This window comes from Copadichromis virginalis, linkage group LG23 (genome assembly GCF_057382275.1).
Source record: "Copadichromis virginalis isolate Kocher_CV1m ecotype Utaka linkage group LG23, C_Virginalis_male_GT1.1, whole genome shotgun sequence".
Lineage (NCBI taxonomy): Eukaryota > Metazoa > Chordata > Actinopteri > Cichliformes > Cichlidae > Copadichromis > Copadichromis virginalis.
The window spans coordinates 48,129,320-48,151,704 of NC_140639.1; the positions used below are offsets into that span (position 1 = coordinate 48,129,320).

Here is a 22,385-nt window from a genome sequence, read left to right on the forward strand (position 1 = left end):
AGTATGGCGAAGCTCGCGGCTCTCCAACGGGAGATTGAGAGACCAGTGTTGGACTGTAGAACTGCTTTGAAATTCATATGAGCTGTTCGCACTAAAGTAAAAAGCACCATCACTTATGCGGAGACCCTCTGTGGGCTCAAGGCTGGAGCCGAACAAAAACACCCTGATAACGACTGTGTTGAGTCTGTTCCTTCCTATTCCATGCAAGGCCACCTGGGTTGGCTGGAAGACTGTTTACTTAGCCTGGCAGGGCGAAGGACACTGTCTCAGCTGAACCCTGGACACGCACACACATACAGGGAGTGCAGAATTATTAGGCAAATGAGTATTTTGTCCACATCATCCTCTTCATGCATGCTGTCTTCCAAGCTGTATAGGCTCAAAAGCCTACTACCAATTAAGCATATTAGGTGATGTGCATCTCTGTTGATAGGTTTGTAGCTTGAACCCATCCGCTGGAACGTTGAAGACAATATAATTACACTGCAAAGCAAGACACAAGTAGGCAAAGACTTCATGTTTCTCGTGCACGGGAGAAATGACCGGACAAAGCGCCATTCCTTCGCTTGACCCCAGTCACTCTCGTCCGTCCTCCCGTACCACTGTTCTTTTATTGAGGTTACATGAATATGCATAGGTTCATTAACATATGACGTCTACATACACACAAAGAGTACCTTGCCTGTGTGTGTGTGTGTGTGTGTGTGTGTGTGTGACTTGTGTGAGGTCAAGATGTGACCCTGTGAAGACTCCCCAAAGCTGGTGCCAGAAGTCTGGGTCCATCTAACAAAAGGCTCTTATACTTAAACAGATATACGTGTGTTTGCTATACCATAAATCAGCAAAAGAAGATACGACCTCTCCTCTGTAGGGGAGTGAACTCACCCCCCTCTTCATGCTACACAGAGTTGTTACAGACCTCCTAGAATGAGACATTCTTTCAATCTACAAATGATTATATACTTCTAAGCATATATAAGTAAATATTTCTAAGCATAAATGACAATCAACAATACAAAACCTATCACTCCCTATTCTGGTATTTTAAAGAGTACTTAGCAGAAATATTAAACAACCTAACTAATAGGGTTGCAAACTCCCAGCAAAAAAAAAAACTAAAGGGAACCATCGCCCACCCTCTGCCTCGTGATGCTTAATCGACATAATCGACTTTAATTTAATGCATGTATTTAAAAAAAATGCACAGAAATCAATTATTTTTCAACAACAATTAAATAGATTCAACATCTTTCTTCAACAGAACTGCAGACTGCACAGATGGTATCTTCCCAAAGGAAAAAGTACTATAACTTACTAGGGTATATATTAGACTTAATAGTTACTATATACAATATTAGATTTCTATACATTTTACGTTAGATAAAAACTTTGGTTATAAGATTCAGATAATTATTTATTAAAAGCGAGACATTTTAAACGAGAATAAGAAAGAAAAGTATTTCTTTGTGCCCCCCTTTTCCCTGTTAATGCCCCAGCTGGCCCCCTGGCAAAACCGTGCTAGACCCGCCCCTGCACAGTTACCAGCTGTCAGCTACTTATAGCATTAGGCATTAAAGTAATATTAAATAAATTCTAACAACAGCTTATCAAGCTTAAACGTGCTGCTGTGGTTTATCTGCTGGTTTCCTCTTTCTGGCGCAAAGTGGGAAACAAACAAGAGAGACGGAACTTGCGATCAGCTGATCATTGATCAGTTTCATGATTGAAGTAGCAGCAGGAGAGGGAGGGGGAGAGGAGACGCGGCAGTCGCTCCATATATCGGTTGTTAAGCTTAACGTGGGAATGCGTTACAAACATTGAGAGAGAAACTTACAAACTTGCTTTACTTCTCTAGGACAGCTTTCACTGAGAAGAAATGCCGATTTGGAAACATGTAGCGAGGCGCTAAATGCTCCACCAGACAACCGAGAGGTCTCTTGTTGTCACATGCAAGAAAGCATGCTCTGAAGAATATCCAGGTAGATAACTGTGGCGATATGTTGGTTATATTACTTTAAAGTGCAACTGGCTAATTCTTATTTTAGCCAACTCGAAAAGTAAAAATGATGCAACGACCTTGAAATAACACATTTATCTCACTGAAACATGTCATTTAAATAAAAACATTTACTGAAATTAAAATAAATATACTGAATATAATATGGCTCAGATTTAATGGAATATAATGATCCTTTTGTGTTGCTGTTAAAGAAAGGGATAATGTGTGATTACTGTTTTTAAACTATGGGCTACAAACTAAATCCTTTTATTATTTCTGTCCTCGGTTTTAACTCATTAATAATCATTAGGATGAAGCCCCCTAAAAAACAACGTAAAGGTCATGAAAATGTAAACAATTTGGCATTTTGATGATGCATCATCCACATTAAAAAGTAGAGATCATATCAGCCCTGTATTTACTTGTATCGGATACATAAAAAATCTTTCCGTATCACACAGCACTACAGAAAGCTCTTTTCTAGGGTTGTATTAAACATCTGTAACTACCGTAACTCCTGATCCATTTCCTCAATTAAAAGAAGTCCAATGATTCCTGAGAGCAGCAACTCTGCACTTTTCATTAATATTTGCATCATTACGGTAATCCCAGGTACATTGTTGCAGCAGCCCCGTGAAGGCAAAGGTTGAGAGAATAGTGAGTGAGCGTGATGGAACAATGTTATCACACGTTTGGCTTCTTTTTACCATGTTTGTTTGTTTTGTTCTTTCATGTGTTATTTACCAAGATTTGGATGGTGTTCTGCCTCGAGTTACCATAATGTCCCTAACATCACAAAAAAAGCACAGAGTTGCTGCTTTCAAGAACTGCTGGAATTTTTCATTTGCCCCAATGGTTCAAGACTGAAGTTAGGCTAAAAACACTGGGACCAGTTTAAATGGGTTCATGTGTGTCAGCTGCATCGTCACTGCTGCTCTTATGTTATGTGTTTTTGTTGAAAACTAGGTGCTGTTTGGCCTTAATGATGTCAAACTTTTCATTCACTTGTTTGCTCCTAAATACGTTTCTATTGCAGGTCTTTTCCAGTTGAAAATGTGAGTGAGCACTACACAAATTACTGACACTGAAATACACTGAAAAGAAAAACAACTAAACTAAATCCAAACAAAAACAACTAAACGAAGTAGTTACACACGTTATAGAATATATATACTGGGCATACAAGCCTGGCCTAAGCTTTCTGTCAGGAAGACTGCAGCAGTCCAGGAGTTGGGTTAACTGTCTTTAAGTCCCACAGAAGAAATGTTTACATCAAAGTGCTTGCCAGGCTTAATCCAAATTAGGTACAGCCATACTTGAACTTATCATTGTATAGTATGTGGGACTATGAGCAATGGTTTTCTGGAAACAGAAACAGGCAATTTTATCATTAGTAGAGTCACAAATAACTAGAAAACAATTGAAAACATAATGTACTCAACACAGCAATATCTCACAATATCCACAAGGGGTCACTATAGATCATATATTGCCTAAATAGCACGTCATACAAATTGCCAATCATAAGGCACGGACATGGCAAGCTAGCCACAGTTAAACTAAACAATAGAAAAGTCCTTTATTTGTAATACCGCTGGATGTAATGACTGCGGGAGATTACAGCCACTGCTATTAACTTAGTGCCAAATAATCCTACCAACATGGTATCAAAGAACTGAGGCATAACTTTAACATGCACAAACAATTATAACAGCTTCATGCGAGTCATCCTGCCAAAAGGACTAACACTCACAGGTTCATAAACACACAACTTAATCACACGAAACAACTGCGATGCTCTGCAGTGGCACCTTTAGTCACTCCCACTCTGCGTGCTGAGCACATGCCCACTGATACGCTTATTTCCTTTGACTGTGCTTGATTTCTGCCTCTAGACATTCTGAGGCCGAGTCAGAGCAGGAAACTTGAGCACACGTGGTCTCATTAAATCAGACAGCTGGAGTCATTTAAAAAGGATCTTTTAAGCAGTGCTGTCCCTCAGCTTCATAGTAGATCCATCTATGGATCAGTTTGAAAATCCTAGCTGTCTTCTTTCTAGTTATCATGTTACAAGATTTTAAGAAAACTTGAACGCTGATCATGAGTTGAATGCCACTGATCTTCAAAATCATCCAAGCTTTTTGATAAATGCACACAAAAGTCGGGTGTCCATGCCACCCGCATGCAAGGTGACAAAAATACCCCAATCAGCCTTTCAAGCTGACAGCTAAAAAAACCATTTCACCAGATTTAGCTTCTTGGATATTGTGTTCACTATACTGTGTTCAAAATGTACTTCTCATTTAATAGAAGAAATGTAATCATGTCAATTTAGAGGATTTCAAATTCTCACTCCTGTTAATTAAAAAAAAGAAAAAAGTAGGATAAGACACGAGAAACTCCTTGAAAAGGACAGTCTCCATTATAGCACCTCATGGAAGCTTTGTTAGACGACCTGTCATTAAAAACTAGAAAGACCATCCAGCATCGGGAGCTTTCAGACTTCCAGGTATGACAACAAGCCTATTGCTGGTTTGCCCACTCTGACTGTGTCAGTATTTGCTCCACATACCAACTGCTCTGACCCTAAAGTAAGCCAGAATCCCACACAGCCATATGTAGGCACATTCCAACCACAAAGAATAACTGGGGATTCTTCATCCTGTAAACATCCTGAACAACTGGTTTTGGTGGTTTGATGGGAACAGATCCTCACCTGATCAGGAATACCAACGATCACCCCACCACTCATGTCTTGTTGGGAAATGTTTGCAGTCCTCAAGCTGTGAAAGTCATCAGGTGCAGCAGTCATGAATACCATGTAAACATCCCTGTTGGTAGGACAAACAAATAACAGTGGGATTCATTCGAGAAAACAGAACTTGTTTGATTCCCTGTCTGACAAAAAGAAATTAATGCAACGTAAAAATTAGATTTAAAAAATCAGCAACATCATATGTAACCAGGTCCTAAATTACATATTGTTATAATTACACAAAATTTGTTCTAAAGCCCAAACTGCTCCTGGTATATCTGACTTTTAGCACCTCCAAGCCTGTAGTCATCTTGGTTATTAGTTAGGCCCCTCCCCCGTGTGTCGCTATGTGTATAGGCACTGTTAATGCTAGCATGAACAGATCATTCTTGCTGGCTGTTGTAGTGGCTTGAGCTAACTCTCATCCCAACTGTTTATATTTGGTTATAGGAGCTGGAGTGGGCATTAATGCTCCACAATTTACAAGCTGGGACCTGCCGCTAATCCATGGTTAAAGCCTTTACCCACATCAACACTGCAGGCAGAGGCTAACATCTGCAATACTATTACAGTTTTTCTCGATTGCTAAAACACATTTCTTGAAACTACGCCTCATATCCTCACAACAGTAAACACAAATCCATAACATCTCACTCAATTCCCCAAACATCCTATTTCCAGGTCAAAATGAAGCTCTACACCCAAAACTATTCACTCCTGCTGAAAAACCAAACTTTGCCCTCAGACATCAAACACAAGCCCTCAAAAACACACACACTACAACAGAGTTTTGCACACTGGTACAATTAATTCAAAACAATAGTTCCAAAACAATTAGGTTGCTTATGGTTCTCCCCTTCAAAACCCTTGTCACATGATAAACACAAAAGACGCAACCAATGTATGTACAGTGGCACATTGTCATTCATGTACTATACAGTACAACACACACCAGAAACATTATCCCACCTCAGCATCTTGTCTTTGGTCTGGGTCAGGCCAGAGAATCTCATCCACATCACAGGCTATATTGGCCCCAGCCAGGCAGCGGGGGTAAAATCCTCTTGCATGCCTGATCCACCCCTGGCATGCATCTACTGATATGTCTAGGCAGGCCTCTTCGATGGCCTGAAGGAGGTGAACACGGACATAAGGTTCTCGGTCATACACTTTCCACCGCCATGCCGAAAATAACTCCTCTATCGGGTTTAGAAAGGGAGAGTATGCAGGCAGAAAGATATTAGAAAACCTTGGGTTATTGGTAAACCAGTCACGAACCAGAGCAGCGCGATGGAAGCTGACGTTATCCCACACAACAACGTAGTGAGGCTGCTCTGGCTGTGCTGGTTCCCTATAGTCCAGCTGGAACATATGTTGTCTTACAGTTTTTTCTGTATGCTTAAGCACATTTTTTGTAACTATTGGCTAATTTTGCAAAACTCTTCACACAAATAAGAAAACCTGTCACCCAATAATCAAAACATTGTAGTTCTCTTGCAAAAGCAAACACAGCTAGATTAACTCTTCACACCTTCGTAAAAATGGTGTTTCCGTATCAAACAGTACACACAAGCCATCATCTCCTAAGCACACAATGCGCCAACTGCACACTGATGGTATAAATACAAAACACATCTGGCTTTTGCTTTCTCTGTGCACAAGGTAGGCTATGTCAGTTTGAGCTCATACTTCTGTCATAGATCCATAAGCATAGAGGGATCCAAACTTCAAGTACTGGTGTTTATTCAAACACATCAAAACAAACACAAGTGTTTATTTCCAAGTATAGGATTATTTGCAGTCGCCATAATGACTATATGGGTTACTTGGTCTGCAGTGAACATGCTTCCTCTGCCCCCAGCATCTGGTCATCTAGCAATTCTGTAAAGTAACAATTTCAGTATTTTTACATCAATGGTATTGGTGTGTTTCTCATTGGCATATGGCAGTGCTACAGATCTTTGTGAGAAGTGACTGTACTAACCAATTCTCATTTCAAGATGTCCTTATGGTGCTTGCTACAGTGTAGCGGCTCGAGTTAGGCTGGACCCGTTGGCCAGCTACCCTCAGGGTCATTCCACGGTTGATTACATGGTCCACTATTGTAGCTCTGATGTCATCAGCAATTCTATTTCTTACTCTTCCTACCCTTCCTCTCCCCCCTCCTCATCTTCCTCTCCCCCCTCCTCGTCTTCCTCTTGCTCCTCCTTGTCCTTGTCGTCCTCTTCATCCTACTTCTTCACCTCCACGTCCTCTTCCTCGGCCTCCTCTACTTCTCACTCTTTCTGCTCCCTCCATTGTACTCCGCACACACAGCTTACCTGTATTATAGTGCTTAGGCTGATTGCAAAGTGAACTAATTATCTAAAAAAGTTTTCACATGTGAAAGTGTGCCAGACAGTTGGCAAATTAGTGTTAATGATAGCCATACATGTGTATACTTTTGCTAGGAGTGTGTTGGAAATTTGGTAATTGAGTGTTGTGCAGTGAATTGTGCCTACAGTTTTGCAAAGTGTGTGTTACAAAATTGCAAACTGAGTGCAAAGCAGTTTTTGTGCTTTTAGTTTTGCAAACTCAGTGAGTGGTTTTGCTATAAGTCTGAATAGTTTTAGAGATTGTGTTACAGGAATCACAGTTAGGGTTTAAGCATTCAGAAAAAACTGTAAACCATCAAGAAAAGCAAGGAGAAGCATAGTGTTATAGGGTCCTAGTACGGCATGGCGGTGGAGTACCCCTCGTTGGCTGATGGCTGCGCACATAGTGACATTCCCCCCATGCTGACCAGGGACATTTACAATAGCCCGATGGCCAATTATGTTCCTCCCCCTTTTCCTTCTTTTGGTCAGGTTAAAACCTGCCTCATCCACAAAGATTATTTCATGGGGAACAGGCCGTCCTTCAATCTCAAAGATTCTCAGCAAAACACATAACACAGTAGAGTCAATCGGTACCCTGAACCACAGTTCAAGAGTGCTGAAATGGCAGCATAAAATGGTAAATGGCCTGTATTTATATAGCGCTTTACTAGTCCCTAAGGACCCCAAAGCGCTTTACATATCCAGTCATCCACCCATTCACACACACATTCACACACTGGTGATGGCAGCTACATTGTAGCCACAGCCAACCTGGGGCGCACTGACAGAGGCGAGGCTGCCGGACACTGGCGCCACCGGGCCCTCTGACCACTACCACTAGGCAACGGGTGAAGTGTCTTGCCCAAGGACACAACGACCGAGACTGTCCAAGCCGGGGCTCGAACCGGCAACCTTCCGATTACAAGGCGAACTCCCAACTCTTGAGCCACGATCGCCCATAAACTGCCATGCTGTGATGGTACACAATACTTCATACAGTATCAAAACTCATACCTGAACATATTCCACACGTTGGTTTTTCACTCTGTCAGAGTTTCGTTCGAAAGGGACTCGGTATGCCTGTTTCATCCGGAATTGATTCTTTCGGAGGAAGCGGTCAATTGTGGAGAGGCTGATGGCATTTATGCCTCGAAAAAGATGATCATCCTCAATCACTCTCCTTTGAATCTCTTGCAGGTGGATTACATTATTTGCAATTACCATGTTTACAAGTTCCCTCTCTTGCTCCTCCGACAAAAGCCTTAACCTGCCTCCACCAGGTGGTCGTCTCTGTGTCCTACAAAAATAGAAGCACTCATTACTGTAACTGTCACACATTCATTTTACAGGAAAATAATGGAAACATACTGAAACTCAAGACACATAAGTTCAGTAACTTAAACGTTACTGTACAAAGCAGTCTTACTGCAAGTACACCTACCTGTTTTCCTCCCTGAAGGTTCTGATGATGGAGGCAACAGTGAAGCGACTCAAATTTGGTTGTACTCGTTGCCCAGCCTCCCTCATAGTCATCCCATGGACAAGGACATGGTCAACTAAAGTGGCTCGAATTTCATCTGAGACTGACTGTCTTCTTGCCCTTGCTCTTCCCCTTCCTTGTCGCCATCGTTCTCCACCTCCACCTCCTTCACCACGTCCTCCTCCTTCACCACGTCCTCTTTCTCCACCACGTCCTCTTCCTTTGCATCTCTTTGGATCCATTGTTTCAAACCTGAATGAGCTGACTTTGGCCCTTTTATCTATCCATCGCAGGTTCTGATTGGTGTGTGCTAAATTTTGAATCCTAGTGTTTCCACCTGGTTAATTGTGTGCTAATTGAGCTCAAGCTATGCTGACTTAAGTTAACATTATTGCATGCTAGTGCTTTCTAAATGACTGGTGTAAGCACTGTAAAATGTAGGGATTTGTGTGTAGAGTTTTGCAGTAACAGTTCACCAAATTTGAGTCATGTGTCAAAGCAGGGAACAGTGTTTATAGTTCAGGGAAATGGGTGAGCTTTTTGAACAATAGCGTTACGGTTTTGAAATTTTAGTTTAGAGGCCTGGTTATAGTGTTTAAGCAATCGAGAAAAACTGTAATAATTACACATAACTGTAGCAACAACAAAGAGAGGCTCGAACAAGAAAGGCTTGAAACCCTTAGAAAAGACTGATCAGAGTTGGTTCAATGAACTCTGATCATGTTCATTCGGAGTTAAGCTCGTGTGTGTTTAGAGACAGAAAGCCATCATGTTACCAGGATTCTCCAGAGAAACACAGAAATAAAGAGCAGAGCCTCCATCTTCATTTAGTGGACAGAGGAATATGATCACAAATCAGTGTGGGCCAAAATTTGTATCTTAAAAACTAGGAGGGGATAAAGTTATACCAACATACTGTAATATTTTTATAATATACACTAGCAAACTTTCATGCTGTGTGTGATATTAAAAATATTGTATTGTGTGATATCACATTCTATTGTGATCCAGCATTTTAATCTGACCTTTGATTTCTAAATGCTTCATTAAACTGTCAAATATACAAATATAGACAACTGTGGGATTTGCATATGCCATAGAAATGTTAGCACTCACAGTTTACTGGGCAAGGTTTATGCAACGTTTCAACAAGACCAGTCCACTTATGACAAACGCGATCATACGAGCATTATAGTACGATGCAGTCTCTGCATGATATGACTATCTATTCAGCTGTAACCTGACAGGGACAAAGTCTAGGAGACAGAAACTGAAGATAGACACCATTTACTGATGGACCTGTTATATTAGGTGACAATTCCACGTGAAAGTCAAAAGAAATGAATACATACAGGGCAAGTCTTTATGAGGCAAACATGATGTGCATCTCACACGAAAGCGATTTAGGTGATTTTCTGTGAGAAATGTGTAAAAAGATCCGTACTCTGAATTTCAGATACTATTGATCTGTTTGTTGTGTGTCTGAGGGTTTACGCAGGGACGTTTTGTGTAAGCACTGATTGCTACAGTAGCATCCAATCAATGCTTACAGTGCAAAGAAACTGGCCTACAGTCTGACAGCTGCATTAATGTCTACACAATCTAAGAGTTTGAAAGATGGACACACGTGAGATGATCATAAATCCACAACAGAATCCTTTCTGTCCTAACATACTGATGAGAAAATAACTGAAGCACTCGTGTCAAGAACAACAACAACAAAGGGAAACATGCCTAACTTGGATTTCAGTGATTGTGAAAACAAACATATGCAAATGAATTTCCTCTGTGCGCTTTGCCTAATTCAGGAAATCACTATCAGTCAAGTTGAGTGTGAGTCAGTGAGTATGTTATGTTCACATAGACTGTTACCTCAGGGGCTAACTTACCAGATGAAATGAACCTTTATGGAACGGAAACCCAGAATTTGTTTCAAGTCACATTTTAGCTTAACCTGCATGGTGGAAAGTGCCTGTACCAGAGACATGATTGTTGCTGCTTAGGTTAAAATATCTAGTATATGTCAATAATGTAACAAAAAAGAAGAAGAAAATCTGTGGCGGTGTAAAAGTCCCACTAAATGCGTCTCTCGGTGTACATCTAAACTATATAACGATTAACCGCCAACTGTGAGTTCAATTTAAATTTTCCTTTACAAATGTGTGTTTGTTTAGGAAGGAAAGAAATGTGTGCACACAGTGTTCGGCAATATAGACTCAAAGGCAGCACCAAGACTGGCACGAGACTATTTCCACTGCACTGAGGGTGGGAACTCCAGGCCTCGGGGCCGCTGTCCTGCAGGGTTTAGATGTGTCCTTGATCCAACACAGCTGATTTAAATGGCTCATTTTGAACGTTGACATATACATCAAGGAATGGACCAGCCACTGCACTGATGTTAAACCAGTTCAGAAGTTCATTTATCATCATGAACCACCAATTTATGAGCAGACAAACCAAAGTACACTCCAAGATTCAGTTGCTTGTAGAAGCACGTTTAGCAGCAACAGCTCAAAGTCATTGTTTTCTGTATGACTATCAGTCTCTCACATCATTGGGGAGTCATTTAGGCTCACTCTTCTTTATAATGTTGCTTCACTTCATTGAGGTTTGCACTAATTTGTTTATGCAAAACTCACGACCACACGACTTCTATTAAGCTGATGTTTAAACTTTCTAAAATATAAAACCTGCTAGACACCGGTGTTGTGCCAAAAAGTGATTGTCTGCCAAAAAGTGATTTCTGGTATTTGCCAAAAAGTGATTGCTCGTATTTAAACTGCTATAAGTAACTTGTTGGGCTATAATATGTGAAACATATGTCAAATGCTTCCCTCATGGATGACATAAAGTCATCTTGAGCCACAAACAACATTCGTGTAACAAGGTAGAAGCCGCGATCAGTTTTTGGCAGCGACTTTTATATAACCTTTATTTATTTAGTTTAAAAAAAATCTCATTAACATTAAACATGTCTTTTGAAAGAGTAAGTTGGCCAAGAGGACAGCAGCAATGGCAGCAAATATTACAATAGTTCAGTAAAAATATTTTAAGTGGGGATAAAGGAGCGGATTGGTTATAATGTAAGTACAGGGTGGGCCATTTATATGGATACACCGTAATAACATGGGAATGGTTGGTGATATTAAAGTCCTGTTTGTGGCACATTAGTATATGTGAGGGGCAAACTCCTCAAGATGGGTGGTGACCATGGTGGCCATTTAGAAGTCGGCCATCTTGGATACAACTTTTGTTTTTTCAATAGGAAGAGGGCCATGTGACACATCAAACTTATTGGTAATGTCACAAGAAAAACAATGGTGTGCTTGGTTTCAACGTAAACCTCCAGCAGAACCAGGCTCAGGGAGGGGCGGGGCCATCTGCTGACCGGTTGGGGTGAGAGAAGGAAGACAGGATGAAGACATGCTGTGGAAGCGAGACAGAGATTAATAACAGATATGATTCAATGCAGAGAGGTCTGTTAATACATAGTGAGTGAACCAACCAACCACAGCATCTGTGGTGAGAGAGTCATCAAGGAGTTCAGGCACTCCATCAAGCTCACAGTCACAGACTCAGGTGAGATTCTAGAGTTGCAGGGCTTCCTCCAGAGCAGCTGTTAGAAACACAGCTGCATCTTCTTTCTCTCACACACAGAAAAGAGTGAGACAGAGTGAGGCATCAGGGAGTTTAATTACCAGCTTTAAGACAAATGAATGAGAGTGCTGAATGATAGCACTCATGAGTGGTGCAGCATGCTTTAATTACTACCCACTAGTGAATGTGTCAGCAGCTGAAACTGTATTAATGGTGATTTAAAGAAACGAGTCCCAGTGTGTAGACCAGGCAAGCTGCTTCACTTGTAACACACTGGCAGAAACCCCAAGTCAGTTAGGATGACTACCTGAACATTTGAATGTTTCCACTGGTCACTGAGGTGGTACGTTACAGGGATCCAGTCTGTTCATTTACAGGACTCTACTAGAGCTGCTTTGCATGACTCACAGTTGAAATAATGCTTCTTTGTCTGATGCAGGGCCTTGGTTCACCCCATCAGTCGTGCAGGGGGTCGTCTGCTCTGCAAAAGTGCACTTTAATGTAAACTGTGCAGCAGTGCTGCAAACTAACCCAGACGAAATAAAAGCACAATGTCAGGAGCTACTGCAGTTCAGCATCAAACGTAGGCCAAATCAATCATTAATATGATTTTCATGATCATCTTGTTTGTCTTAATGTTCTTATGATTCAAAGAAACATCCAGCAGCTGTGAGATCGGCTGTACTGATTTAAAATGAAGTGTGTACGGCCCCAAAGCCTCTGAATGAGCTGCAGATGTGTTTCAAACTCCTGTAACAAAAGCAAACATGTCTGCATACCGGCTAACTTTGTCCACACACTGTTTCTGCTCTGCAGGTTTCACAGATGAAGATGCAAATAGTGGAGGATACGGGGATGGAGGAGATTGGGTTGGACTTTCATTAATAGTTTGTCTGTTAGTTTGGGCTGTTTGTTGTTCCTGCTGCTTCCGCTGTCGTCATAATTACCTGCAAGGAACTAAAGCCATTATAGCAGCATCCTCCTGAAAACAACATCTGCTCTGCTTTTCCACAAGAATGAAGATGCAGAGGTCTGGCTTTAGGATCTGAGCTCAGATAACATCTGGAGTTTAAAGCATCATTTTAATCTTCTTCTGCACAAAATGGCTCAGTCGAGTGCTGCCAACTCCAAGAGGTTTTCGGAGGATCGGGTGATGGAGATCTATAAAGTAGGAGTAACATTATATAGCTACTATGTCAAAATTCTATAGTATGGTATATGATATGGCACAGCCCTGCTGTAAAGATCAAATGTGTGACAGTGAAAGGTGCTACAAAGAAGTCGGGAGAGAAATGCTGCAGAAAAGTCTCTTTAGCAAACAACGAGCAAACATAAAGCCCGTCCATTTCACATTTAAGGCAGGTAGTATGTTTGTTTTTCTAATGTTGACAAACTGACCCTCCATCCATCCACTTCTGCTGATCCTTTTCAGGGTCGCGGGGGCGCTGGAGCCTAACCCAGCTGTCTTAGAGCGAGACAGACTGAAGACCTGTCCAGTCCGCTGTCCCTACTAAGTGCATGTCCTTGAAACAGTGGAATAAAAACTAAAGCAATGACAAATAATGATCCTCATCATCAACATTACTACCGAAATGTGAACTAGCAAGTACAGCCTGAGCCCATAGAAACAACATCTTTGTAATCTGTAACAGTTTTGGATTTTTGGACATGTTAAACAACTTTTAAAGGGTTTTTCACAAAGATGCTGAACATTAAATGCAGGATGCCACAGACATCCATTTTAGCCAACAATCTGCCATCTTCACCTCCAGTGTTCAAATAAAACGGAGACGTTGTGACATCAGCAGGAGACAGAGATCAGCTAGAGACACGCAGACAGTTTAAGCAGGCTGCTGTTCAAGTGGAGGCTGGTATGAATCCTGCTTCTGTTTATGTTTCCTGTTGAACAAAAACTTGACCAGAAACTGACATACCAACTTTCAGACTAGCAGATCCATCCTCCTTCCCTCCATCCTCTGTGTGTCCTTCTGTCTGACCTGCAGCTGAGAAACAGGTGTGAGGTGTCAGCTGTCAGGTAGGTGATGAGTGAAGAACAGAACAGAATCCATTTCCTCTTCAAACTGCTGTCAGACATGAGCTGTGTTCCAATTCGTCGGCTGCATCCTTCGGAGGACCCGGCCTTTGCGGTCTACGTGGGCCGGGATGGTGGGGACAGAGAGGCTGTAACTATATCTGCTGGTGTCACTGTGACCTCAGAGCAGTTTACATGAAACATGAAACGAATTACAACTTTTGCGATATTGACCAGCTCATGATGCAGAGTGTAGACTGTATCTGTGATAATGAAAATGATTTAAGGACTGGTTTATGACACGTCTATAAAAAATATAAAGTCTGTACAAATGTGAAACTACAAAGTTAAAAGCAGCTGGAACGACAGCTGTTCAAAGCTGAACACTTACATCAGCCAGAAGACAGAGTGAGTCCTCCATCTCTCTGAAGGAGGCCATCGTGGTGAGCACAGATGCAGCAGCAGTGTGGATGTGTCCACTCTCACAGTGTCTCTCTTTCAAGTTTGTCCTCACATTCTCAAAAAAAGAACATGTCTATGCAGATGCCCAGAGCCTAACAACACACCCGCTATAAAAAATTTTTGCACCACCAGAGAGAGAGCAGGAAGAACCAGTCTCAACAAGAGACACACACACCTGATTTCCTGTAACTGCAGAGGGGAGGAGCCACCCGAGCAGGTGGGAACAGGAAGAGAAACAGCTGAGCCTCCGTCAGAGCAGCAGGAGGACGGTGGAGCTGAGGCAGGGTGAGTGTTAACACCACATTGTTGTAGTTTTGCTGTCAGAGTCTCTGAGTGTGTTTGTTTGTGTGACTGTAGAGAGAAGAAGAGTCACAGTGAGCTCTGTAGCTGTGATTGGCTCAATAATCACCTTCAATGGACTGAACGCAGAGAACGAGCCGAGGAACCTGACAAACCTGTTTGTGTGTGTGTGTGTGTGTGTGTGTGTGTGTGTGTGTGTGTGTGTGCCTGTTTAGACATGTTTGTGAGGACAAAGAGTTGGTATGCTACTATGTGGGCTAATAGAGTCCCACAAAATGGCCGTCCTCACGAGTTTGAGGATATTTTTGAGGCTTTTTGGTGTCCTCACTAAAATCTGAAAACAAGTGTCTGTGTGTGTGTCTGTGTGTGTATGTGTCATAAAGAGAGTCGAGTTCACGGTCGCACACTTTCTATCTCAGAGGCTGTATCCCAATTCTTCGGAGCCCCTCTGATGACATGGTCCAAAAAATAAATCAATTGTGGCCACAAAATACTACTTCGTGCGCACGAAATGCTAATTTGTGGGCACGAAACACTTGACCAATAACCGTGATCCTTCCCAGGCCCTTGCAGTTGGTTGACAATAAAATCTATCCCGGCGTCCAGGCCCTGTAAAGCAACTGGGCTCTCAGTATCCTGTTTAAATGTCTCTCCGTAATAATGGTTCCTTGCATTGCAGGCTTTTCAAAATGCATTGTAGCTCATTCCCAGCCTAAAATAAAACTCACTCATACCGTCTCTGTCCACGGTGTATAGGTTTAGCCTACTCTCATGCTTGTGTCTCTACGCAGCTGTCCAGGAATTGTATCAATATGATGTTGCCACAAATGCGTAATTCGTTGCCACGTTATACCCATTTCGTGCTCTCGAAAATAGTATTTCGAGGGTATTTTGTGGCCACAATTTATTTATTTTTGGACCATGTCATCAGAGGGGCTCCGTACAATTCAGGTACTATTATTATACTATTAGTGTTAATTGTACTTTCTGCAGTGTTTAAATGATTACATATACACACAGTTACTGTCCCTCCACACATACGACTTGGTTCTCCTTCTATGCCCCAGCTTTGTTTACTTTTTCCCACCGAGGCTTCTAGACTTCTGATTGGCCAGCATTTCTGCACGGTTAGGAATATATCTCCACCTGTTGCTTTGGCATGTTCCTAGCAGTGTTTTCCTTCATTTCTGCCTTTACGTGTGGACGGGATTATTTTTGAAAACAAAAACGGAAAATCTCCGTTCTCAAAAATACCCGTGTACGTGTGGACGTAGCCTCAGTCTATGTATTTACTGCTTTGTGGTGAAGGTCCGTGTCTCATGTCAGTGTGTTTAGTTTGCGTTTCCTCTGTCTCATCTTGTCAATCACTCCCAGCTGTGTCCTGGGACAGGGATAAAGGGCAAAAAAACAAAAACCAACTAAATAAGCAGACAAAAAAAAAAAAATAAAATAAAAAAAAAAAAAAAAAAAAAAAAAAAAATATATATATATATATATATATATATATATATATATATATATATATACACACACACACACATACATCAATCACCTGGATCACCTGTTGAGAAAGAAAAAAGAAAACAAGCAGAAGAAAACGAGAGCAATACAATAAACAACATCACAATGATATATAGTAATATAACAGTAAATACTAAATATTAAACATTATTGTGCAGCACATAAGATCAACAGAACACAGTGTGCTTTGAGGTACACTCTAAGAACTAAAACTGATAATTACTTAAATATTTTGGTGCAACACACTGACATTTTAGACCTTCTTCAGAATACTGTATATACTATGGGCATCATGGTGCTGATCCAGAATCCTTACATTATTATTCATTACTAGAGCTACAATAATAAAGCAATGAGGAGGGGGAAGTAATAAATATGAAATAATGTATTTATGATGATTCCATTTGTTTCACTATCCACTCTGTGCAGGGCAAAGCTTATTACATGTATAGAGATACAATCATTTTACTGCTGTAAAATCCAAATTTTGTCTTATTTAAAATATAAATCTAATATAATCTGCATCTTAATGTATGTTCTTTAAAATACAGCGTGTTTTTAATATATTATAATTATAATAATGCATAATTATGTGGACATGTATATTAGATCGTTTTTTAGTGAAATATAATCCCCCCAGAAGGGCAGGAAATGCTCTGTAACTTACTTTAAAACTAAATATGTTCACTAAAACGGTGACAGAGCTACAGACCTATGACAGCCTTACACAGGTAGCCAGCAGCTGTGACCAGCACTACATGTGCAGTTAATAAAAGGACAGGTAATGTTTGTCGCGCTGTTGCACACACAGCACGCTCGTTTGTTTCAGTTCGTCAAATTGCCACAAGACAACTTACCAACGTGTACGTAATAAGCTAATACTCCTGTGTGCTACACACTACAGTGTACGCTGTACACCTACTTACTGGGTTTGTCGCATCAGTCTGTGTCTCTGAGTTAACTTGTGTTTCTCCTACAGCTCCGGACCGCAAAAAATGCGCGTGCTCTTTGTGAGCTCGTTCCCGGCTCGTAACCAGCGCGTTCTGCCGTCGAGGGCGATCATTGGTTAAATGTGATCATGTGACTGATGCAAGCCAGATCCTTTTATTTAGCAAAACTGTGATTAATAGTTAAATATTATTGTTGAAGGGCACAGACAGGACTCCGCACGCACGCACACATTAAAAAAAAATAATACTTTTTTTTTTTAAAAAGTTGCCTCAACAAAAGGGCACCTTGGGTACCCATCAGGAAAGGGGCGGGTGCTCAAGCCCCTCTAGCCCCCCCCCCCCCCCCTCTGCACGTGCCTGTCGCAGAGAACGGGGGTGTGAGAAGACTCCAAAACCTCCCTCCGCCCGCTCATTGTAGTGTTGATGCATGTGTGTTCTAAGGTGCATTTCCCCAGCTTTGGAAAATTCAGAGGCACAGATGAAGCTGGGGTACACAAAAACTGTAAAGCCAGGTGGAAAAGGTTCAGATAAGATGTCTTCCTGTTCCCCCAGTACGTTAAAGGATCCTCTGATCTTGGAATGTTTCTCTCCGACACTCTCCACAATACTAAGGGGTTGGCAGTCCGTTATAATAAAACTCAGGACTGCATGGTCCAGAACAGACTTCCTAGGTGCTTGATTTCAAAATAATAAAACGCATGTTAATTAAAAAATGATGATAAAGCAGTTCAGTGTCAATATAGGCCGACCTGTGTTCATTCTCGGTGTGTTTGTCTCCTCATTTTCATGTTTGGTTCTGTAATGCCTGAACACTGAGGAGGTGCTTTTGATTGTGTAACAAAGCTCAGCAGAATAGAAAATAAATAATTTACACTGCAAGTCACATTGCTGTTTTTCCTATTCTGATAGATTACACTGAAACAAAGACAGACAAACTATTCCCTTATTTGCAGTTAAAAGATCAAAATGATCCCACACAGCAGAAACATTTTTTTTTCTTTCAAGCTCAATTTTGTTATGGAGAGATTTTTTTTTTTGTTTTTTTTTATCTTTGCGAGAGTAATTTTGGTTTTTTGGGGGGTTTTTGGTGGCGACTCATCCCATTGACAGATGCAGATGCGGTACCTTTTAAACACAGTTTAGCGCGTTGGTAATGAGCGATACAGCAGCTGTATCGATCACGTGACTTTTTCTTAAAGCGACACACGCACCGATACAGGTTTCGCTCTGTGAGCTTGATACATGCGTCGGTGCATCAGTGTTGCTGGACCCATCACTACTATATAGTGATGTGTTGTGGTGCTTTGCTCCCACCCCTTGTGTTCCGTGTTTTCGTCTTCCCTTCGTGTAATTCTTCATATTCGTGTACTGTTAGTTTTCCCAATTTAGGTTTTTGCTTAGTTTCCATGCTCACCTTCGCCATTTCTGTTTGTATCACCATGTGATGAATAAACTCACTTGCATCTGAGTTGCCTGCATAAAGGGTCCTTTAATAATTTACACACGGCTCGCAAACCGTGACAAAAACACTGGAAAAATTGGGCTGTTCTAAAACGTTTGACGGGTAGTGTATATATTTAGTTTATATATTTTCTTTATTTATAATAGTTTGTTTTATATTGTAGCAAAGTGTTACTTGGATACTTCTCTATGTGCTTCTTCATGTGCAATTTTGTTGCATTCTGAGCCTAAGAAATTTATTGTGATGAACTGCTGTTAGAATCAAGTTAAATTATGATAAATCAGACAATTACCTCTCCAGCTGTTGTTACAGTCTTTGTTTATCGGGTCCTTACAGGGTAAAAGATGACGACACCTAAAGAAATCCTTCTGGGGACTTTGGAGGATTTGGGACGTGATGACTTTGAAAAATTTAAGTGGCATCTGAAGAACGGGTCTGTAGAAGGTTTACCAGCAATCCCAGTGAGTAAACTGGAGAATGCAGAGAGGACGAACATAGTGGATCTGATGTTTGATACCTACTCTATCAACACTTTTGAAGTTGCTAAAAATCTTTTGGGGAGGATAAACAGGAATGATCTGTTGGAGAATTTAAATAAAACCATCCCAGAACCCACAGGTAAGTCAGGGAATGACTAAACAAAAAATACATAAACAATAAAAACATTAGTTAACATTACACAGGTGCCATTAAAATCTATATAAATAATAAATCCAAAACACTTGCCAACACTTTCAGGAGTGAGAGACTGCAGAAAGCCAACAGTTTATGTGTTTTATGCATCTGCACAAATAACCTCCTGTGTACACATGAATATCTGCTCTTTGGGTTGGTTTGATTAAAATGGGACCAGCAGCAGGTTTTCTGCCCATTTTACAGATTTATATTGTCAGATTGGTTTTAGAGCTGTTTTATCAACATAAATGAGGCGACAACAACAGTTTGGGACACGTCACAAATATGATCAAAGTGCTTTCTCTTAAATCTATTTACCAGTTGAAGGTAAAGTTAAAAAAATGGCTGCCATTTCTTTCTGCTGTTTGGAGACCCAAACAAAAAAATGCCCACACAGTAAATGCTTTTTATTATGGTTGATAAACAGGACACTAAGGTGATTGGTCAAAGGTTGGAGGAAAGCCACAGTTCTCCTTATTTGACTGAAATCCACCATTTCAGCTCATGTTTTTTCTTCTGCAGCTTTCTGGGAGATTCCACTTCAGCCTTCTGCTGGCAACGCTCCCGTTACCAAGCTTCCCTTAGGCAGCATCATTAGAAGACATAGCATACATTTACACTGCTAAGCAGATGACACCCAGCTCCATCTGTCCATGAAGTCAGATAACACACACCAATTAGTTAAACTGCAGGAATGTCTTAAAGACATAAAGACCTGGATGGCCGCTAACTTTCTGCTTCTTAATTCACATCAAACTGAGGTTATTGTACTCGGCCCTGAAAATCTTAGAAATATGGTATCTAAGCAGATTCTTACTCTGGATGGCATTACCTTGGCCTCCAGTAACGCTGTGAGGAACCTTGGAGTCATTTTTGACCAGGACATGTCCTTCAACGCACATATTAAACAAATATGCAAGACTGCTTTCTTCCATTTGTGCAACATCTCTAAAGTTAGAAATATCCTGTCTCAGAGTGACGCTGAAAAACTAGTTCTGTCATGGTCCTGGGTCGTTCAGCGTTTTGTTTCATTTTTGGTATCACCTTGTGTACTTTGTGTTAATTCTGATTTTGTATTAGTTCTTAGGTTGATCTCTACCTGTGTCTTTCCTCTGTGTTCTGTTCGTGTCCCCGAGTTTGTGTTGTAAAACAGTCTGTTTCCTGTTTTACTTTGAAGGTTTGTGTCTCGTCTTGTGAATTAGGATCAGCTGTGCTCCCCTCCTGTGTGTCATTCCCTCATTACCTTGTGTGTATTTATAGTATGTGTCTGCCTGTGTTCCTCGTTGTGTCGTCTGCATTACTGTGTTAATCAGTGTTACTACTCGTCTCTCTATCCAGCCTTCTTTGTGTCATCTCTGTGTATTCCCCGCTGTCCTTATGTTTTCAGGTTTGTCTGTTACAGTGGCAAAAGTATTCGGCCCCCTTGAACTTTTCCACATTTTGTCACATTACAGCCACAAACATGAATCAGTTTTATTTGAATTCCAGGTGAAAGACCAACACAAAGCGGTGCACACGTGAGAAGTGGAATGAGAATCATACATGACTCCAAACATTTTTTACAAATAAATAACTGCAAAGTGGGGTGTGCGTAATTATTCAGCCCCCTTTGGTTTGAGTGCAGTCAGTTGCACATAGACGTTGCCTGATGAGTGCTAATGACTAAATAGAGTGCACCTGTGTGTAATCGAACAAGGCCGAACAAGGAGAGTGCTGATCCGAAATGCAGCCAAGAGGCCCATGGTGACTCTGGACGAGCTGCAGAGATCTACAGCTCAGGTGGGGGAATTATTAGTCGTGCACTGCACAAAGTTGGCCTTTATGGAAGAGTGGCAAGAAGAAAGCCATTGTTAACAGAAAACCATAAGAAGTCCCGTTTGCAGTTTGCCACAAGCCATGTGGGGGACACAGCAAACATGTGGAAGAAGCTGCTCAGGTCAGATGAGACCAAAATGGAACTTATTGTTCAAAATGCAAAACGCTATGTGTGGTGGAAAACTAACAGTGCACATGACTCTGAACACACCATCCCCACTGTCAAATATGGTGGTGGCAGCATCATGCTCTGGGGGTGCTTCTCTTCAGCAGGGACAGGGAAGCTGGTCAGAGTTGATGGGAAGATGGATGGAGCCAAATACAGGGCAATCTTGGAAGAAAACCTCTTGGAGTCTGCAAAAGTCTTGAGACTGGGGCGGAGGTTCCCCTTCCAGCAGGACAACGACCCTGAACATAAAGCCAGGGCAACAATGGAATGGTTTAAAACAAAACATGTCCATGTGTTAGAACGGCCCAGTCAAAGTCCAGATCTAAATCCAATCCAGAATCTGTGGCAAGATCTGAAAACTGCTGTTCACAAACGCTGCCCATCTAATCTGCCTGAGCTGGAGCTGTTTTGCAAAGAAGAATGGGCAAGAATTTCAGTCTGTAGATGTGCAAAGCTGGTAGAGACAGACCCTAAAAGACTGGCAGCTGGAACTGCAGCAAAAGCTGGTTCTACAAAGTATTGACTCAGGGGGCTGAATAATTACGCACACCCCACTTTGCAGTTATTTATTTGTACAAAATGTTTGGAATCATGTATGATTTTCGTTCCACTTCTCACGTGTGCACCACTTTGTGTTGGTCTTTCACCTGGAATTCCACTAACATTGATTCATGTTTGTGGCTGTAATGTGACAAAATGTGGAAAAGTTCAAGGGGGCCGAATACTTTTGCAAGCCACTGTAGTTTTTCCAGTTTAGGTTTATGTTTAGTTCTGCCCTCACCTTGGTTTGTTCACTGTAAATAAAACCTCA

At 41.3% G+C, this 22,385-nt stretch overlaps 1 protein-coding gene and 1 long non-coding RNA gene across 8 annotated transcripts in view; one reads left to right on the forward strand and one right to left on the reverse strand.

The window, feature by feature from the left end:
- The window catches only part of LOC146681980 (NACHT, LRR and PYD domains-containing protein 12-like), a 427,057-nt gene that overhangs the window by 144,984 nt on the left and 259,688 nt on the right, over window positions 1-22,385 (forward strand). Inside the window, exons 1-2 of one of the 2 annotated variants that reach the window (XM_085448434.1) lie at window positions 14,904-14,967; window positions 19,252-19,533. The exons of the other annotated variant lie outside the window; for it this stretch is intronic. Of the exons in view, the coding sequence (XP_085304560.1) occupies window positions 19,260-19,533 (274 nt within the window). The 5' untranslated portion in view covers window positions 14,904-14,967; window positions 19,252-19,259. Of the gene's footprint in view, window positions 1-14,903; window positions 14,968-19,251; window positions 19,534-22,385 lie in introns of those variants that run through there. 2 annotated transcript variants of the gene reach the window in all.
- LOC146681989 (uncharacterized) lies at window positions 11,226-17,597 on the reverse strand. 6 transcript variants are annotated; one of them, XR_014917971.1, is made up of 4 exons: window positions 17,430-17,597; window positions 16,276-16,363; window positions 12,101-15,033; window positions 11,226-12,017 (listed from the first exon to the last, which is right to left on the reverse strand). It is a non-coding gene; the product is annotated as an uncharacterized LOC146681989 (long non-coding RNA). The 6 variants fall into 6 exon arrangements; XR_014917969.1 differs by having other exon boundaries at window positions 16,237-16,363; XR_014917972.1 differs by having other exon boundaries at window positions 12,101-13,711; window positions 14,123-16,363.